This window comes from Telopea speciosissima, chromosome 3, assembly GCF_018873765.1.
Source record: "Telopea speciosissima isolate NSW1024214 ecotype Mountain lineage chromosome 3, Tspe_v1, whole genome shotgun sequence".
NCBI classification, from domain to species: domain Eukaryota; kingdom Viridiplantae; phylum Streptophyta; class Magnoliopsida; order Proteales; family Proteaceae; genus Telopea; species Telopea speciosissima.
The window spans coordinates 2,638,475-2,660,105 of record NC_057918.1 but is presented as its reverse complement, the minus strand read 5'-3'; the positions used below and the strand labels follow the sequence as shown (position 1 = coordinate 2,660,105).

Below are 21,631 nucleotides of genomic sequence, written 5' to 3'. Positions count from 1 at the left end.
ACAGAGGATGAACCAGAGTAAGGAACAAGAGTCCAAAGCTTACCTGGTGAGTCTGTAACATGTGCTGTTGCTCCAGTATCTGGGAACCAATCCGAGTCCTGAGAATCATTGGCATGAACAACAGCCAAAGCTTGTGGAATTTCTTCAGCCTGATAGCTATTATCAAAACGCCCCCAACACTTCAGAGCTTCATGATCTAACTTATGACAGATGTGGCAACGGATAACAGAGCGGCCATCATATCAATGATTCACTTGCTAATTTTTATCAGGTTCTTTGTTCTCCTTGTTAGCATTTTCATCGGTGGATCGACTGTTTTGAACAAAGCCACGACCACGAGAGGAAAAATAGGGCCGTCGACCTCTATTGTAAGAGGAATTGCCACGACCTTTGTTCTGGCGAGAACCTTGGCTAGTCTTCTCACCATAAAAAAGGCTCGATGAGGATTGACACTATCAGCAAGATGTCCCCTATTGCGAAGATCATGACTCTGAAGAAGAGGAATCAACTCACTGTAGCTAGGAACAGGAGGCTTAAGTATCGCAGTAGCAAAATTTTCAAATTGGGGACCAAGATTGGTGAGAAGAAGAAACACTTTCCGTTGATCTGGTACAGGTTTTTCGATTGAGTTAAGCTGATCACAAACTTGCTTGAAAGCAATCAAGAATTCAGACAGAGACATGGAGTCTTTTTTCTTCAAGAAATGGAGTTTGGACAACAACTCAAACTCTCGTGCTTCTGAGACTTGTGAGAAAGCTTCAGACAGAGTTTTCCACAGCTCTGCCGAAGAGTGAACACCAACTGCTAATCCAAGAACTGACTCGGACAGCGTACCTGTGATCCAGGCTTTGATTAATCGATCCATTCGAATCCACACAGCATGATATGGGTTTTGCACCTCCTTGTCTTCTTCATCTGTGATCAAACGAGCTGGAAGTGGACAGTCGCCATTGATGAAGCCAAGCAAATCTTGACTTTTGATCAAGGAAATCATCTGTGTTTCCCACAACAAGAAGTTATCCGGCGTGAGACGAATCGTCACAAAATGTGCAACATTCAGAGTACTTGGAAAGGAAAAAACAAAATCCATTGAGGACACCATTGAAGGACTGCGTGAGAAATCTGCTCTGGTGAGCTCTGATACCATAAAGAGTTTTGAGAAAATGGAGAAGACGAACTGAAAAGGAAAGAGGTTTCTGAGAACTTCAATCTCACTTAATGATGAGATCTGTTTCTATTCATTTATATAATACAAATATTCAGTTAAAATAGATAGTGATGTACAACTGTTTTCCACAGTTTACAACTAGCACAACTGCCTCACGTGATACCCTGGCCACGTGGATGTGATGATGTGGACAGGTGGTTAATAGATATGTGCTGTTTTGTTTAACAAAAATGAATCAACTGGGGCTTCTGAGATGGACGAAGATCAAGAAAGTTAGGTTTATGCTTTGCAAATCTCAATCAAACAACTGATTGGGGGTGTGAGAGAGAGAGCACCTTTGTCGGTGCCTCCCATTGTTGCAATTGAGAGACTGGATAGTAGCTTTCAACTGCTTGCAATGAGAACTCACCGTTATTGTCATGAAAATCGGGCAGGGCCGCTCGCTATAAATACCTCTTTTAAAATTCGAGAATGGTTACCGAATTCGCCTTTTATGAAGCAAATTTTTTTTTTTTGGGGCGAATTTTAGGTCTCTACTAGTTTGGTGATTACATAATTCATGGATGACTGAATTATTTCCCTAGCCTGAAGCCCAGCCCAGCCCTTAGGCTCGCTCATGGAGGACTGGGCCCAGTGCAGCGCAGGCTCAATTAAAATTCCAAGCATAGGGCATATTGGGCCCGAGTTTCTGCAGTGTTTTTTTTTTTTTTTTTTTTTTTTTGGGTATCTTGTGTTTAATTGTCACTGTTGAGTTTATGATCCTAAACAAACTGCCGATGATAAGCCGGAAGAAGGTGAGGATGATATCAAGTCATCATGCCCCAGAGTGCGCTAGCAAGCAGGGGTGGAGCAACAAAAGCACAGAAAGCCCCGGTAGTAGCTTGCTAGCCTTTTTCCGCATGATGCTTAGCTAAATGGATTCTTAACAAGGACACAAATTCCATCTAATATGCTCCCATACTTGTACATCAAATGAACCAAGTAAGAAACTCCAACTCCAACTCATCATGATACTAATACAATTTAATTTGAGGTTTGCGTGGATCTTGGAGTTCCAAGGTTTTTTTTTTTTTTATTATTTATAAAAAAAACCAATTTAGGAACCTTTTTTTTTTTTTTTTTTTTTATTTAAAAAGTCACAAACTTTATACAAAGTATAAAATCAGACTATAATGGTACAAGCTCCACCATCCTACATTCCTACACGAACACAAAATTATTTAAAAAAAAAAAAAAAAACAGAAAATAGAGATTTAAAAGGCAGTGTAGATTTGCATTTGATTTAAGATATGTTCAAAGTTGTCGGTAGACTTCTCAATTGGATGAGTATGCATGCCTTCATATGTTGTGACAACAATCCCTTCGTCTTTGGATAAGCGTTGCACTTGTTTTTTCACGTTGCACCCCTGATGTGTACATCTATAGTAACTTCTGCATGCATCACAAGCCAAACCAAACCAAACCAAACAATGAGTATACAAAACCCATGAGTTACACTACTTCGATCAATTCAATACTGCTCATATAATTATCTAATGGGATTGGAATGGGTCCATTCCATATTCACATTTTTGGATTTTAATTTATCATAAGCTTCATTAGCTCTATCTTTCTAGAGGTTAATTATTAGCCATTTCATGTTCATACTAACACATTTGAATGGATTGGGGTAAAAAAAAAAGAAATAAAACAATCTTGTAAAAAAAAGGATGAAATATCAAAATGAAGGGGGGAAGGAAATTAAGAAACAACTTGCAAAAGGGAGGATTCATCTCAAAACTTAGGGGAAGGGAGAAGGTCAACCACAAATTAATTAAGTTCCAAAGACAGGCTAAAGACGAAAGGCTGCCAATCAAGAAAGCGAAGGAAATGAAATTCCAAGATTAGATCCATGGTGGCATCACTTAGCATATATATATATATATACACTCTAAAAACTCTTCCAAAGAAGCAACAGATCAACTATATATCAACCTTGTAATCATAGTAGATATTTGGAGAGAGAGAGAGAGAGAGTGATATATGACAGAGATCGAAGACAATTATTCCTTGATCAACCTCAATATTTTATGATCGTCTTAATGTCTCTTGTTTCTAAATTAATCAGCCCAAATGAACCCATATGAAATCCTTTACCCCCCAACCAAGTGCCTGCACTAATTAAGAGGGTTAATTGCACTAGACCTCTTTACTTTTTCTTTTGGTTTTTTTCTCTGGTGGGGGTGGGGTGGGGTAGGGTTTGGTATGGTGGGGGTAGAGATTGAAGGAACTTTATTGAGAAGTTTCAGGAAGGATTACATAAGTTGAGCTACTAGAGATTGAAGGAGTCATTCTAGTACTCCCAAGTTTATTAATTTAGTGAGAAGAGAGAGCCAATTAAACAACCTTAATATTGTTAATAGTCATGGCCGGATAACCATATTATGGATATGAATCACACTCCAATTCAAACTGTACATAAGGCTGAGACTAAGTCAGCCTCCCTTTCTGCCATGCCATTCCCGCTCACAATAAGGATGTTCTTACAGAAATTTTTGAGATTCAATTCCTTGTCAAAGAATTCGGCAAGGAAGGGGACAACTCCTCTTTTAAAGAGCTTGATAATTAATTAACTGGGTTTTTGAAGAAATGAATCAAAAAGGATATATATATATAATATCCTACAAATTAAGAGTCAGATTGCACTCTTTATATATGTTATCTTAATCTTCGATATATTTAATTAACAAGTGTGGAGTGGAAATCTACTTTTGGTGTTTTTTAGTAAAGTAGAACAAAGAAATCATAACAATGGTAGTCTAGTTAGTGATAAGATGATAAATGAAAGAAGAAGAAAGAACATTAAACCTGGGAAATTTATTGTTCTTCACGGCTTTCTGTCCGTATTTCCTCCATCTATAACCATCGTCAAGTATATCAACATGGCTCCTTGTTTGGAAAGCATATCTCGGCTTTCTAATCTTCTTTTCACCTTTCTTTTTAACACCTTTCATCTCACTGTCCGATACATTAATAGATCTGCTTATTCCTCCTCCGTGGGAAGGATGATCATCTCTGATCTGCTGCGAACGTAACACTTCGGTCTGATGATGATCCATCTTCCAACCTTGAAACCCAGTTGGATTATTGTTACCATCAATATCCATAAAAGCATGAGATTTTAGCATATTTGAAGATGACAACAACGACGACGAAGAAGAAGAAGAAGGGAAGAAGATTGGGTAATTGTCCATCACAGGTTGAGAGAGCATAATATATAAGGAGAAAAGATGAGTTGGGCTGTTTTTTTATTCTTCCGTTTCGATGTTGATGGAGAAGAAGAAGAAAAAGAAGAAAGAGAGGATAATAAGGAAATGAGATGATGAGTTGGGTTTATTTTTCTTCCGTCTCTAGACGTTGATAGATAAGAAGAAGAAGAAGAAGAGATGGTTGATATATATGAACTCTGAAGCGAAAATAAAAGGTTGAGGCGGCTAATGGCCAGCGGTCTAATTTCACTATGGTTGGAGCAGCGACCCTCATGAGACAGAGACAGAGAAAGAGAAAGAGCCGATAGGGCTATGTACCGCAGAGAAATGTATCGTAAACGGCACGTAAAATGGAGAGGATAGAAAGTAATTTTGTTTTTGTTTTGGGTTGCCAAGCCAAACATACCTTACCAGGCAGAGAGAGAGAAAAGTCTTGGCGGCTCATGATTAGGGATACGACCCTAATTGTTAACAAAGTTTTTAGCAAACATAAAATAGAGAATAGATTTATAAAGGGTATGACTACTTGCAATGGTGGACAAGTATCTAATTAACTTTAATTGGATAGAAAATAATATCCTTAACCGTCCGTCATTCCTCCATGTTCATTTCTCATTTGAGGTGGCATGGTAATTTTCAATATATAGTAGTCTTTGGATGTTCCATTATGGTGGAGTGATTTGATTCAAATTAATGAATTAAAATAATCAAAGGCGCACAAACCTGAAATAACCTTAGAAAAAGAGGTAAGGAAAGAAATGCAGAGTTTATGCCTTGTATGATGAAGCCTCAATAAGAAGTACTTTAGAGTTTATCTCAATAACCTCTTTATTACCTTCACCTTGTTTAAGTATGAACAATATGATGTAATTAATTGACCACTCTTCTTAACTTGGTCTATAATTGTTTTTATTTCTTGAAAAAAATATTCTTAATTATTTATTGAAATCTAACACTATCAACTTCCATATTGGATAACCCTATTGTACTTGATTTTTTTTTTTCTTTTTTAGTGAACCCTACCATACTTGATTGAAATAAAAAAATATGTATGTATTTGACATTATATATAGCCATTTGATTTAGTTATGTTAATGCTTGTTCAAATCACGTAGTGGGTAAAACTAAATTATAGTACTAATGTATAAATTAATTTGAATTTAAAAAGGCTTAGATATTATGTTACAATCCCATATCAGTCTAATGTATAAATTAATTTGAATTTAAAAAGGTTTAGATATTATGTTACAATCCCATATCAGTCATAAGGAAATTGATCACACGTGAGTTCCGAAAGAACTTGATGGGGCCCGGTTGATTTTTAGCCTTGGATTCCCTCACCTTAAAAGCTAAGAAGGAAGAAAGGAAGGATCGAAGGAAGGAAATAAGGAGTCTATTAATTAATATTACGCATGTAATTAACAATAAATTAGGTGAATGAGATATGATATGAGAAGGAGCACGTGTGTGAGACCTTTGAAGATTCTGGGATTTGAGAAAGTCAGGGGGAAGGTAACTCGGACTTGGTGTGTGGGGGTAAGGTTTAGCCAAAGTAGTAAATGAATGACATAAGCAACGAATAATTAATAAGAAAATTAAGACAAAAAAATGGTGGTTTTGAGGATTTTGTTTTGGCAGTGTCCACCGCGCAGCCTGTCTGCGCGCGTGTATGTGGGTAACCGTGCATGTGTGTGTTGACTGTTGAACGACGAATATTATTCCAACCCTTTTTGACGAGTCAAATGCAAGAAGAAAGGAAGGTAGGGGAAGAAGGGAGGGGGAAGGGAGGGGGGGGGTGGGCGAGGTCGTGACTCGAGATCACGCTTTTAAGAATCCCAATTTCCACTGTTTTCTAACTGTTACTCCCTGAATCGGATCTAGTCATTTTCTTTGTAATCCATCTTGAATCAGATAGGGTCAATTCTCGATTCTTGGACTGGGTCTATTTTCACCAAAAAATTGCTTAGAACCAGTTGATCGGACAGATTCAGATTTGATTCGGATCGGAATTGGCTCTGAATGTTTCTATTTTTTATTACAAATTATAAAACCCTGGTCAAGAGTTGCTAACCTATGTAGCTCTGCACTAGGGCGGGGACCAATGAGAAAGTGTCCATGTTGAATTCGATTCGGATCGGAATTGGCTCTGACATCTTGTGAAGGTTTCAGAGTGATTGGTAGGAGTTCGACGGGGACCCAAATTTTTACCTTTTCATCTTCGACTCATTTCGGCGACGTTGGCACGTGAGAGGCTTTGGCTATCTGGTTGGGCTTGGCTCAAGCTTTGAAAGAAAATATATCCAAAATCCATGTTGAATTTGACGGAATTTGATGTATGCTCTCACTTGTTAAATTGTCAAGATACTAATTTGGGGTGAGGCTATGCGCATTGTATGTTATTTGATCAATTTATCTCCTTCAATTCCTTTAAAAGGGAGATTATCTAGCAGAGTGTGGATCAGGAAAAATGTCTCATATGAACACTTAAAAGTGTTTGGTTTTAAAGCATTTGTTTATGTACCAAAAGAACCAAGCAATGGATGAGCCCTAGCAAGAAGAGCCTTTGCCCCGTTATATAAGGCATTAGCGCCCATGCAACTAAGCAACAGATGAGCTAGCTGATCTACGACCACTCTGTAATTTTCTTTGCTTGGTAAGGCATTTTCTTTGTGATTGTAGACCACAGTAGTCCACCCCTCCATGCCCTTTGACGTGGAGCCCATTGACCAACACTCAATTTTGTTTCTGTGAGTTTCATTCAATTCCCAGGAAGACTAACTGGGTAGCCTATAATCTGGCCAGGGAGATCATGTCTTTGAGTGAAATAACAGAATGGCAAAATTCCACTACGATCTTGGCTTCACAATGCTTGTGTAAGTGAAGCCATGTGTCTCACTCCTCAATAAACTCCTTTTTACCAAAGAGAAAAACAAAAGTCAAACTATTGTTGTGTTAATCATACCAGCAGAGAGAATAACATTCTTGGATTATTATTATGAGGATAATATTCATGTAATAGAGAAAGGGGTTGTTTCTGAAAATCACAAGACAAATCTGAAACATCTATGTTTGCAAGTGCTGAATTTCTAAGAAATCTGTTTTTTTTTTTAACTATATAATATAAAGAAACTTTCCAACCAAACCTTCTTTTGTGAAGGTAGGATAATAATGATATGGCCAAATGACCCCCAGCGGTCAGCTCAGCTGGCAAAAGATCAACTCCTCAAATAAGAGATCATGAGTTCATAGGACCTATCCCCATCCCCTACTTCCCCCCTCCACCCTTATTTAAAGCCCTCAATCTCCTATCCTCTCACATGCACGGCTGACACAATCGTGTACGAAAACTGTCCTCATTTTAAAAATCCTCTTTTACTCTTGACCCAAAACTTCTGTCTAGTCAATAAAACAATGGGCACTGAAAACAAGGTATCAAAGTTTAATACATTTAAGTCACCTATAGAGGTGTCATTTAAATAGAGTCTTGGTTCCATTTGTCAAATAGGTGAGGCATGCATAAGTTTTCCTAACCTTTTAAGGAATGTTGACGCATGGGGGTGTACCTAAATTGTATGTGTAATTATTAATTAAGTTAAGAGGAAGCAGTTTTCTATACGGGATGTGTCTATCTCTCTCTTCATTAAAATAAGGGGACAGAGGTGTCTTTTCACATGGGGAAGAGAGAGATAGACTCATGGGAATGTCTACGCCAGCACTCCCGGAGAGAGAACTTTTTCCCTTAAGTTAATATAAAAGTCAATAGACCAATGACTTCACACATAATGTGTCCAATTAAGATAATGAAATCGATGGAGTAATTAGTTGAGCGAATGATATTGCACGGTGATCCCATCTAACCTTTGAATTTGGCATTTGACCAAGCAAAAATTATTGTAGTACAGTAGTAGTAGTAGTAGGTTTTACCATTTACCAATTCATCTTAATTAATTACCATGGCCCATAGTCCATACTCCATGGATGAAGATTGCAATGCTAAGCACAAAAAATAATTAATGTACTAGTACACTAGTAGTAGATTTTAGTTCGTGGTATTGGTCACCGTGGATATCGATATGATAAAAACATAAACTGTTTTTTAATCGATATCAATAATTTGTATCAATATCATATTGGTATTTGCTCGACCGATATAGATACGAATCATTTGGTATAGATATCCGATTCCAATACCTTAACCCATGAGAGAGAGAAAGAGAGAGATCCATTGTAGTCCAATTTTGACATAAATGACATAAACAATTTTCAACTAAATTACGTTGGGAAGCGACTTTTCCTCAATGCTGATGTGCACCATCGAAAACTCTTTCAAGTTTAAAGTTTCAAACATATCCAGAAAGAATGAATGGTTCCTCTTCCTCGTCAATGCTAAGGAGAAAGAGTAACACACCCATATTTATTTATTAACGCGAGAATAGTTTGTCTCTTTTTGTGAAATTGAAGATAAATTTACATGAAATTGAAGACCAAAACCACCAGATGAACTAACATTGAACCCCTTTTTAATTAATTTTTTTTTTTGGTAAACCTTTCTTAATTAATTAAATTACATGAATATTAAAAGGGGAAAGATTTGAGATTTCATAAAACCATGTGGATTTATAGTTTTTTGTTTGCCGTCAAACACGTGACTTGACTAACTTCTCTACTTTGCCACATGTGGGACCGCATTCCCCATAAAACCATATGCATAAGAAAACGAACCAATTATTTTTAATAATCAAAAATTGGTTTCGATTTTTGGAATTGAAGAATTGTGTTTGGATGCTTGGTTGATGACAAAACACTCCTTTTCTCTTAATTGGCTCTTGTTTCTAATGTTTAATTGGGAAATTATGAGAATGTTACCATTGAAATACATGTAATCAACAATCTTTAATCCTAGAAATTTTTGCCTTTTTTAGAAGGAGAGTTTTCCTCCACCGTGAAACATAATTCTAAGAATTGGTCTCAGAAATTGGAAACAAACATCTGTCTTGGGATACTAATTATAATCATTGTTTGAGGTATCAGTATCGTATCGTTCGATATTTATTTTGCAAGTGATCAATCTTGATATCGTATCAATAACATAGTACGAACAAGGGGTAAAATGGTCAAAAAAAACCTATTTTTACAAGAGAATCAAAGGTAAATTTGTCTGATACTGTGGATCCATACCAATACTGATCCAATACCATGTCGGTTTCCAAGTTGATCGATACTTGTTCTGATACCGTGCACTAAAACTATGATTCTAATTCCCACACTATTATAATTCTATTCTCACACATGTAATGAACCCAAAAACCTAACTCAATTATGTAGATCATTACAGAGTACAAGACATAAGACCCAACAATAGTTGGATTGGGTTAAGATTTTAGTTATGGCTTACTGCCGATACCGAAGCAATACAGAACCATCGTATCAATCCATATCAATCCAATTTGCACAAAAATCAATTTTTAGACCCAAATAGCTGCTTGTTAGTTGTTAGTGATGATATATATCGGTACCATATTAGTATTGATCACCAACAATATCATTGTTGTTGCGTGTGAAAACCTCTGTCGTCCGGTTCGCCCACAGATGAGCTTGCAAAAAGATGAATGAGCGCAAGAGAGCCGGTGTGGCTCCGGCCTAGGAATCTCCGACGCCCAAATCAGGTCTCCAGTGCAACAGCGTAACAACTAAGTAAAAGTGAGATGTGGAATTGTGCTCCATACCTGGGTATTTATAGAGCGTGGATGAGGTGAGGCGGTTGGGAGAGTCCTAGTATGGTAGGAGTTCTTCTTTTGGAAGGCTCTCTCGCGTAGAGCGAAGTGGAGAGTCATTTTCGGGGTCGGACTCTTATTAAGGTAAGAGTTCATGTAAACTGTGATTCCGTATCGCGCTGGGATCGTGGCTCGATCTTTATTCCGGGATACTCGGGCGGTGCTGACGTGGCTCTGCGATTCCTGACAGGCCGTTGTGATGACCTCAGTGGAGGGCTCGGCCTAGGAGCTCTGTCATGGAGGTCGGCCATGGGAGGTCGATCTCCGTAGTCACCTCGGCCTTGCTGTCCTAAGTATGCTCGGACAGAAGTTTATGGCTGACCTGTGTGAGCTCGGCCTAGTCGGGCTGACTCGTGTGAACTCGGTTCAGAGCTCAGCCTCAGCTTGGCGGACTTGATTGAGCTCGGCTCTGTTAGGCGACCAATCGGGGATAGGGTCGACCCGATTTCCTGCTCAGCTCAATTCGGTTCTTGGACTGACATTAGGCCAATCACGTGGCAGCTTCTAATTGGTGAGATGATTTTGTGCTTTATCAGTTATATATATATCGACCGATACGATACCAATACCTAAGTCCATGGATGGGCCACAATGAACTCTTTCTTGCGGTGGTCGTACAAAGTGCAAAGAGCCAAACAACCATTTGATTAGTATTTTAGTAGGTTATGGTTTGACCAAGGTCCACTTTGACATCTTGACCATAAGGGCCTAAGGTGTTGGAAATTAAAAAATTAAAAAATTAAAAAATTACCATCAGCTTACGTTCGTGCACCAGCCGCCTGGGTCGTAGGTGGACCAGAGAATCAGGATTTATCACGTGTTAGACTCCCTCTTCCTCTCGTTGTTTTTGTTATTGTTGTTGTTGGGATGAATTGAACACTTCCAACTTCGAAGTACCACCCCCCTTAAAAAGGTCCAAAGCCAAGTCCAAATCCAGTGGATTTTGATCCACAAACACATTTAAGACTGTTTTAATCTTGTAAGGTTCCTAGACAATAAATTATTAACATGGAATGATATACACCTTCAAAGTACTTATAATTGTGAACCCTAACTTGTCTCAATTATAGCCCACAACCTTAGTGGACCTTATCTCATGTGAATGAAATAAGGATCATTTCATCACCATTAATGAGATGGGGGCTGTGGGCCGCCAAGTGATCCTAAACCAATGAGAATACAGAAGGGAGCTAGCAGATTGTTTCTTTCATGTGGAACTAAAACAATTCATCTTTCATTACAAAAGCACACATGAGAATTGAGATTTTTTCTAAGGAATTTTTATTTCATCCTCAGTATTACATTGTAGTTGTCACGTCCTAGTTCTAATAGTACTTGTTGCAATTCGGATAGAACTCATCCTTAAAAAGTTAATTAGTTGTTAAGGAGATGGTGTTCAAGTCGTTATAAGTCTTTATCAAACTACTCACATCTAATGTGGGACATTGCTTTCATATGGAACCCAAACAAATGTTTTATCTTAGAAGAAAAAAGAAAAAAAAATTGTATATCGTATGAGAATGGAACTCTTGTTTGTGAAAAGATCCCCATGAAGCCAGATTAGTGGGGATTATTTCCCATGTCTTCTCACATAATATGCTGTCTGGTCCACATGGTGTGGTTTTCTATTCTAACATTATGAGAAACCTCTGCCCTAGCAAAAAATAATAATAATAATAAAGATAAGTTTTTGAGTCACCCGGTATCATATGCCCCTTCATATAAATTTACCTATTCATTTTTTTTCTCTTTTAAAAAGAAAAAGAAACTCTATGTGAGAGGACATAGATTATCCCAGCAGCTCAATGACATTTTCCCCTAATAGTTGTTGTTAAAACAAACACCACGAACATGAACAAAACAAAAAAAGAGCAAATAAAGATAACACAAACATTTAATGCGGTTCACACACCAATATGATGTGCTACGTTCATAGGCAAAGCTGAAAATGATTCATTATGTAAATTGAAGAGGAATACAATAGAGATCTCTCAAGAACAACTAAACGGTAACAAAAACTCTCACCTAGAAACCCTAACTTGAAAATCTCCAAATCTCATTTGTTTTACTTGCTTATACAAAAAGATGGGTAAAACATATAAATACTCCTCCAAATGGGTCAATTTATCAGGTTGGGTTAAACCCTCCGTTACCATCATAGATTTTTTTTTAAAAAAATCTCATTTGAATCGACACCAAAAATGTCAGAGCGCACAGATCTTTAAAACTGGTACAAGAATTCAGGGCTTTTCAGTATGAGGACAAAGTGATACGTTTCTTCGTTCTTAAGGAATGGTCAAACATAAAAAGAAAAATAAATAAATAAATAAAATCTTTTGATAAACACATAAAAAATTGAATCATGGTATATTTTTGCCTCAAAGTATAATATGTGGACTGGGCAATAAAAAAGTAGAGACGACAATTATTAGTAATTAATAATTAATAATTTCGTTTTCATAGTATACTTCATAAGGAGGGTCTGGTTTTCAGTTTCAACCATGGCCAAGGCCAATCCAGTCAAGCTTTCTAGAAAGTTGCTTTCATTCCTTCGCTACGAAAGCAACAAACCCAATCAATTAGACAACCAATAAATAAAGAACGTAAAAAAAAAATCTAATTGTGGATTAATGTCAAGATCATCTGCCCGTTGTGGGACAAATTTAAACATTAAAAAAAATTGGTACTATTTTTAACCATTTCAAATCATGTTTAAAAATTTCATTAACAACTACATATATATGTCATCTTTTATAAGAAAAATAAAGATAAAATACAATGGAAATTAGGTTGTTATAGCTCCCACTGATCATTGTCTACTATTAAATTTAAGTCACGTGTGAGTTTTAATCAAAAAGAAAAATTAAGTGCAAAATGTTTAAAAATTCAAATTACGAGCTAATTAATTAAGTTTGTAGAGTTGGTACAATATCACTTTTTTTTATATGCCACAAAGCGACATATATATATATACTAATAATTGTCACCTGGTAAAGACTATGGACGCAGAGAAGCGATTAAGAGCAATAAGATAGGATACGAGGAGGAAGAAGAGGAGGAGGAACGGCAGTTTCCAACAAGTTTCCATTTTCCATGCAGCCACCCCAAGTTTTGTGGACTCCTGCAGTTCCAGATGGTAGAGTACATGGCTGCATGCATTGTACTATAAAAAGAATGACCATGACATCTCTTTTCCAATTAGAGAGCGATAATAATGCTTTTTTTTTTATTTTAAAAGATGATAATGTTACACACTTACACAAAGTAACACAAAAGATCACATCCACGGATGCACCAAGGCCTTTCCTTGATCGTTGAAATTAAGTGGAAAAAAGGGGGAGGGGGGATCCGGCTCCTCTCAGGCATCTGACGATTGGGCTGTGCTGTGCTGCATACATCTCAATATGCGTCCAATCAATCGTTGGGATGTGTACGGTACAACCCAGCCATCGGATACATCATTGGGCTCTCCACTCAGTGGAGAGGAGCCCAATCCAAGAGGGGGAGGGGAGGAATTCTCAGAATCCCAGTATACAACCATTGTGAGATCTGGAGAGGGTCAGAAAATAGGCAGCGTACGTTACTCCCGCTTTGTATAGAGACTGTTTCCCAATTCGAATCTATGACAACTAAATTATAATAGAACAATAACTAAATTATAATAGAGCAATAATCTTATCATTGCGCCGAGGTCAGCCCTCTTGAATATTGAAAGTGTCATCTAAGTTATTCCACTGTGTTTTCTTTTCTTTTGGGAAAAGTCTCTTTGAACAAGTGGCATAAATTACGGATGTCAATCTTTGAACAAGCGGCATAACTTAGGGATGTCAATAGGTCAAGTCTAATTAGTCCCCATTAATTGAAGGTCTCTTATCATTTTAGACAGTTTAGTTAATCAGGTCTCATAGCTCAATCATGGACATGTTTCTATTCAGTCAATCGGTTACCAATCCATAGTTAAGATCATGTTAATCAGACTATAAATGGGCCATGAACAGGCTAATCATGTTGTACATGGGTTAATTGTGTTATACATGGACCAGTAGGGCTATAAATGGTCGATTAACGGTGTCGTTCAGTCTCAGGCGGGCGCTTGTCTAGCTACAACTAAACAACTAGAATGACTATTTCATAATTGGGCTAGGTCTGCCACCTGGCCATTTACTAATCTGTCAATCCATTGTCGAGCTATAATTGATCAATTTCAATCGATCCTATCAGTGCAGGCTAACATTTGACACCCCTAGGGTAATTTATGCCTCCTAACTTTTTCTTTTATTACTTCTTTGGGAAGCAGTTTTTTATACGAGAGTGTGGCCTACGCCAGCAGTACTCTCATGTGTCTATCTCTCTCCTCCTTAAAATAAGGGGCAGATGTGTCTTTTCACATGGGAAGGAGAGCGATAGACTCATGGGAGTGCTGGCGTAGGCCACACCCCCGGACAAATATCTTCATCCCTACTTCTTTTTAACAGGAAAAAAAATGAATAAAAAAAATCTCTATGTAGGGTTGGGCTACCCCCACTTGCTTTGAGAAAGTCACCCTTTTCCTTTTTATTCCCCATTTACAGTAATTTTAAGCTTTGTGTCTTATCAAGGCTGAGGCCAATCAAACTTGGTTCAACTAGATTCAAAACATAATCTCAATTTATTTCTCGAGGCAGAACCTACTTGGTCAAATCAGAGATTTAATTTTAAATGGCACATATTAATTAAGGTCACATGAGTATGTACAACGGAGGCTTTTGAATGTTCCATTAATAAAGAGTAGTAATATGATTCAGATTATAAGAGTTAAAATGATCATAAGAGAAATGAGCAGGAAAAACATGCATAACTTATAACTAGTTATAACAAGTAGGTCTTTGAATAGACTAATTGAAGAAAGAAGGTTCATGTAGTTGAACTCATTTAATTAGTTGAGACTAGGTTCAATTAAATTAAATAAAGAGTAGAACATATACACGAGGATTGAATGGAGAGTTTTTAATTTTTATTTTTATTGTGGATAATTTCATTGACCAACGAAGAACTTTACATTCGGTAATAGAAAAACCGGTCATAATAATCTTTAAGAAGTTTACAAAACTCATCTAGAAAATCAGAAGGGTACATGATAGTTTCCACATCTCCAACAGGCTGGAGGCAATATAATCCGCTGGTTGATTAAGTTCCCTCTACACATGACGATACTCCAAGACAGCTTATATCATCCAAATCTGAAATCAAACTCTTCAAATGTTGCAGAGTCCATGGGTCAGCTTCAAACCCGAACGGATAGAGATCTTCCGGATATCATTCTCAAGACATAGCGCCAAACCTCTATATAGTGATGATAGTAGAAAGTACTAAAAACAGCTATGAAGAGATACATTTCTAGCCGAAGAAAACAATCTCTTAGAAGCTAAACAAACACTTTTAACGGTATAAAAAACTAGAGAGGCATAGAAGAACATAAAATTAAACAGAATAGGTAAAAGTAAAGGAATTTTATCATTATCCGCTTTCTTCTTGGGTTTGGGAGAGGACTCGGATGTCAGACTAGGATGTTGCTTTAGGTGGTGGGTTGAGCTCTTCCCAGGCTTCAATCCATGTGACCATAGCATCTCCCAGCTTCACAAAGTAAGGGTCGATGTGACCAAGTTTGTCCTTCACCTGTTTTGAGAGCTCAATGTAGCATTTCTGCACGGTTGTACATTCTCTTGGGAGTGAAACTGACTGAAAGAATGGGATGATTCCTTCCTGCCAGTAGATTCCTTTGTATTCTTTCTTCAAGTTTACAAATGGGTTGCTTGCCTTGCTGTGCCAAATGTATGGCAACCCTGTCTTCACCCCAAGACTCAAATGATCACAGATTACCTACGAACCATATCCAAATAAAATTTTATAAGCAAGATCTTTTCAACATAATAATCTACTTAGACTTAGCTATTACGCTTAGAGAATGGAAATTGTATTTCTATTTTATATGATCTATCGACAGTCCTTGACAATTTCTGAATACCTCACAAGTTAGCTAGCTCCTAATATTTTATTTTCCAAGGTAAATGATCATATTCATAATGGTCATTGGAATTTCAACTAAATCACATCTATCTCTTTTTTTCTTCTCATGTATTGAATGCTATGTTAAGAATTCCCAATAGATTGTATGAAGTAATGCCTCAAAGAATAGATTGAAGTATGAGAAAATAAAATCAGGAGAAATGAGAATATATACCTTGACACACCAGCCAGCCCACATGTCATCGTATCTTCCAATAGGTTGGCCATCACCCATGAGCCCAAAGTACAGAGCAGGTCCTATCAGCTCCCTATTAAAACCCAAGTTCATTCCACACATTGGGAACAGGGTGCCTTTGGGTATTGTCATGACTGCATCCACGTACCTATGTGAGCTAGAAAAATTACTATACATTTAGGAAAAACTTTTCCCCTTCGTTCAAAAAGGTGAAAAAGACTAATTAAACAACCATACACTCAAAATTCTTGACCCACGAATTTGTGAAACAGAAGAAGAGGGGTAACCTGGTGTTACGTTCGTGAGGCTTAACGAGCTGAGTGGGTGCATCGTAGTCAGGAATGTTGAGCCAGAGGCCATGAGAGATAGCAGTGGAGACACCTTCTCTGAAGCTGAATGGGTATCCCCGAACGAAGTCCACACCCTCCCTGAAGGGGTCATACAGTGTGTTGAAGAAGAAGGGCGTCGAGGGCGTCAATAGGTTCGTTATGTGCTGAGCCAACGCGTTGATCTCCTTCCCGCTCGGATCCTTAGCCACCTTCCAAAATCAAAAACAAACAACCCCACACCAGAAGTAACTGTAACAACTTACTGTAATCCAAGGAATTGGGCTTTGGACTCAACCAATCTAAGGGCATTGCGATAATTTCACCAGCACGAGAGTAGAACTATAATTTTAAGGTTGCAACTGAGCGGCCAGATATTTTAAAACTCCAACCCAACCCTGGGTCCAGTACAGTATAATCCAAAGTCAGACTGGAATATCTCAGCCTAGATCCTGAATCAGATGGGGGAATATGATTGTCTGTCCTAGTTTATCCACAAAAAAAAAAAAAACAATTTAGATCCTTTACTGCGAAGCTGCACATAGCTGCCTGAGCGGGGTAAGACGGTCATTACACTTGCGGTTGTGTCTGCACGCACCTCAGGCCACTAGGGCAGTTGCACCGTAGAAGATCTGGATCCAAAAAAAAAATGATCATCTATCTGCAATTTGGATCCTCTACTGCCTGCAAGCTGCCTGGCAGGACAAGGGCCGAGGGCACGGGCCACAGGCCCCATGACCCGACCGACAGAGAGAGAACGTTTCGTCTGGTTTCGCAGCGTGTGCATATTAATTTTTTAATTTATTGGGGACTGAGCAGTAATTTCGCCCAGTCCTGTGTCTAAGGCACAGAAACCACATGAATGGTTAGTCCGACTCAAAACCTTAATAATGCCGATTCCGATCCGAAGATTCGATCGATAATTCTCATTTTTAAACAGTGAAAAAGTTAAAAATGATTTCCAATACAATAGTGATAATTCAATCCAGGTAACCTTAATTAACTTTAACTACCTAATCACATAATAGCAATCTAAAAAAAGAGAGGAAAAAAGAAGGAAGGGAGATCTCACGAAGCAATCGTCGTCAATGGTGAAGATGTACTTCTTTTTGGAGATAAGAAAGCCAAAGCATCGGCAAGCGGAGTCCTTGAAGAAAATGCAGCTGGCCTTGGGTCCCAGAATCCGGTTGACGTCGTTCCGGTTGTAGAGCTCATAGTCAAAGCCGTCAGGGACTCGGATCGTTTTGGTGGGATCTCCGTCTTGGACGATGATCAGGTGGTAAGGCTGGAAGAAAGGCCTCCACATCTCCAAGAAATCGAGGTTTCTGATCGTTGGGATCACTATGTCCAGTTCATCTTTCAGAGGAGGAGAGATCGGAGTTGCAGGGTGTGCCATGGTCAAGGGAAGGGAAGGTAAAGAAATCCGAAAAGGTTTTTGTTTAATTTTCAAAGAGTTCAACACTTCAATGTGTGAGCAAGAGAACTGAGAAGATTTCCGGGTGTGGAAGGGAGCGTGGGTTCCTTTTTATAGCGACGGAAGAGAGAGAAGGGAGCGCGGGTTTCGTTGTTTTGAAACGAGGAATGAGTGAAAAGGGTTAGAGAGAGAGAGAGAGAGAGAGAGAGAGAGAAGACAACTCACAGTCTCACGCTGCCTCACATGGACCTGCTTTGCTTGGGGTTTTTTTAGATGAGCGTTTTTTTCAAGTGTGTTTGAGAGAGAGACTAGCTAAATCCTATGGGGGTATTTTAAGAAAAGGGCGCTGTTCCCTGTGCACATGGGGTGGGTGCAATGACCACCCTGCTGCCCCTTTAATGGCAGGCCTATGTGTCTTGGCACAGCTTGCGCTGCGGCACAGAGAATTTTCTTCCTTTAAGAAATATCTTCAAACCTTGTAGGGGTTTGTGAATCTTATGATATTGGTCGAACCTTCATCGTGTGATTAAGGAAAACTTATTCCATAAAATTATATTAACTTTGATATGATTTCGATTTTAGACTAAAAATCGTCAATTTGTATCAAATAGAACCAAATAAAATGTAACCTGTATAAATCGAACTGAACATAAACCACACTAAACTCTACGATCATGTCTTTGTTGAGTTATGTGAAATTACTTAATATGGATTTTTTTTGTTGAGTTGTATAAAAAAGATTGAAAGGTGTTAGATTTGATATGGTGGGACTATATCTTCATAAGGTTAATTTTCTTTCCAATTTTATTTTTTTCAGCAGGTTATTCCACTTAAAATGAATTTAAATCAAATTACTGAGATTGTATACAAATCAAATGAAACCCGAATAAAACCAAAATCGATTATGATTATTTGATTTTTATTCTACTTCGATCTGTAAATACAGTGTATCCTAAACTGAATCGAAACTGAGAAACGGAAATAGACCAATTGACACCCTTGGATTAACCACCAGTTGTTTTTTAAACTGAGTTTGCAATCTCTTGCGACTTGCGAACCTCTGAAAAACTTATAATCCAAATCTGGGCTTGGGCTTAAGTCCAACAGTATGGTTAGGATATGGCCTTGATGATTGAAAAGACTTGATGCGGCAGAGGCCCATTCATAATTCCCGAGTGTTGCAAACATTCCTATGAAATGACATATCTGCCCTTTAATGTGGGGAGAGAGAGAGAAGCATAGAGAGCAGCACTAGCATATGCTACACAGCCCGGATAGGAAACTCAAACCCTTAGATAGAGATGTTATCATTCATTCTTTTAAATTGGACAAATCGAGTTTTTAACTTTAAGGACAAACTCATTACCCTTCCTGTAAGAAAAGTGACTTTCCAAAACATTTTTTTATGAGAGAGAAAAGTGGGTCGAGATTATTAAATGTTAATCCATGTTATAACAGCGAAGAAACTGGGCTCAAAGTTAGACTTCAAGCTTAAATATGGGGAAATCATAAAGTCCTTGATGAAGAGTAACAAGAACTCACTCTTTCTCCTTATAACTACGGAACCCCACATGATTTCTGTAGCTTTAATTCACTTTGAAGCATTTATTTGTGAAAGGCCACGAGACCCATACATGCAAGCTGTGATGTACGTATCAAGCCCGCCGCGTATCTCATCTAAGCCCATTAGGCCAAGCCCAAACTCACAAGTGGTGCAAAGAACTTGGATCAAATGGAAGGTGAGTGCTTAAGAAAGTAGCCACTATACCACAAGGTGTGCCATGAATATTTAGAAGAAAAAGAAAAAAAATTCATGGAAAGGAAGCCTGGAGGTGATGTGGAGAAATAGGTGGATCCATTTTGGGATTCCAAATCAGCTGTCAAATTTTGAGATCATTAATAAACCTGTCGAATGCTTGAAAGTATAGTATAAATCTGATTTTGAAAAATCATGTTTTCCTTGGCAAATGCAAAATCTAAAGCACAATAACACTACCTCAATGGCTTAAAAAATGCTCCGTTACTATGGTCCTATTTGTTTTGTTGTAAAACATTTCTTGCAAATAATATTTTACATGAAAATTTTCCTCCATGTACACTTTTCTTACTTTTTCAATGCTTTCTTCTTCTTCTTCTTTTTTTTCTTTTTGCATTTACATTAGAACAAACAATGAAAAATCTTATTTTACAAAAAAAATAATAAAAAATCCTTTCCTGCTTTTTTACATGACAACAAACAGAGCCTTCAATGATTTCAGTTCCATATAAAATAGGTTTCAAAGTATGTTGTAGGTCTAGCGTATAAGAAAAATCTTATTGTAATCACAATTTTTTCCCTTTTAAGCATAACACATAAGGGTAAAATCCCGTCATTCACATGTGTACTAGAAAAACATGTGAAATAATAACCACTCTTGAAAATGACATAATAGTTAGTTGTTTTCAAATTATTTTGAAAACCCCTTTCTACCCGTAACCTAAAGAAGTTTTTGAGAATAAGGCTAGGGCAATCAAAAGAAGGATACATGTTCTAAAAAAATTTAAAAATGTATTTACCATTATGTCATCATCAAGAACTGTTGTTGTCTCGTACATTTTTTCAAATAGGAATGAAATGACAAGATTTTACCCTCATTCAGAGAAGAAGGATGTTATACCATAAGGCCAAAAAAAAAATATTACAACATTATTTGTCTCAACACCTTAAGAGGTATCAATAAGAAAATCCCTTCCAAGAAATACACAGGGTGGGTAATTATAATTAGGGAAATTTACACATACCACCCCTGAGGTTTGACGAAAGGATATTTTCACCCCCTAGTTTTGAAAAATTCTGCGTACCCCCTGAGGTTTGCAAATATTAACAAATAAGTTCATTCCGTCAGTTCATAACTAACACTGTTAAAAATTAGACTTGAACTGACGGAATTGCCCTTATAAGAAAAACCCCCCACAAAAAAAATTAGAAATTTCCAAAACGGGGGGGGGGGTGAAAATATCCTTTCGTCAAACCTCAAGGGTGGTATGTGTAAATTTCCCTTATAATTACTGAAACAACACTAGATACTTCTGCTCATGAAATTGATTAGGCGAATCACCCGCAATCAATTTCTAAATATTAACTGCATAAGAATTGTTGGACATTAACTAATGCATATATTACCTGTCACTAATTTCAATGATTTTGTCTCAGAAATTCAAGGTATTTTACTCTACACATAATGGTGCTTATCACCTAAGAAATTCAGAATTAAATACATCAATATCTATATCACAGTGGTATTTCTCATCAGATATATGCATCATTAGCTCTCTTATGAATTTAAGGAAGAAAAAAAAACTATGTAGATTTTTACATTATTTTTACGCTTATAATAGTGTATCCATGCATAGGTTCAAATTTCCACAGTAGGCATGCCTATCCATGATGGTGGTCCCAGTCATGTATCGCGACTTACCA

General features: G+C 37.6%; 2 protein-coding genes and 1 long non-coding RNA gene across 3 annotated transcripts; 1 reads left to right on the top strand and 2 right to left on the bottom strand.

Annotated features, from left to right (window-relative positions):
• Positions 1-2,396: 2,396 nt before the first annotated feature.
• On the bottom strand, positions 2,397-4,401 carry LOC122655773 (probable WRKY transcription factor 75). Its single transcript, XM_043850096.1, has 2 exons — positions 4,016-4,401; positions 2,397-2,599 (listed from the first exon to the last, which is right to left on the bottom strand). The coding sequence occupies exons 1-2, from the start codon at positions 4,399-4,401 to the stop codon at positions 2,422-2,424; spliced, it is 564 nt and encodes a 187-aa protein (XP_043706031.1). The 3' UTR covers positions 2,397-2,421.
• Positions 4,227-21,631, top strand: LOC122655774. The gene is made up of 3 exons (XR_006332004.1): positions 4,227-4,238; positions 5,064-5,065; positions 21,503-21,631. It is a non-coding gene; the product is annotated as an uncharacterized LOC122655774 (long non-coding RNA).
• Positions 15,662-18,186, bottom strand: LOC122655772 (probable UDP-arabinopyranose mutase 1). The gene is made up of 4 exons (XM_043850095.1): positions 17,830-18,186; positions 16,719-16,969; positions 16,411-16,579; positions 15,662-16,049 (listed from the first exon to the last, which is right to left on the bottom strand). The coding sequence occupies exons 1-4, from the start codon at positions 18,151-18,153 to the stop codon at positions 15,732-15,734; spliced, it is 1,062 nt and encodes a 353-aa protein (XP_043706030.1). The 5' UTR covers positions 18,154-18,186; the 3' UTR covers positions 15,662-15,731.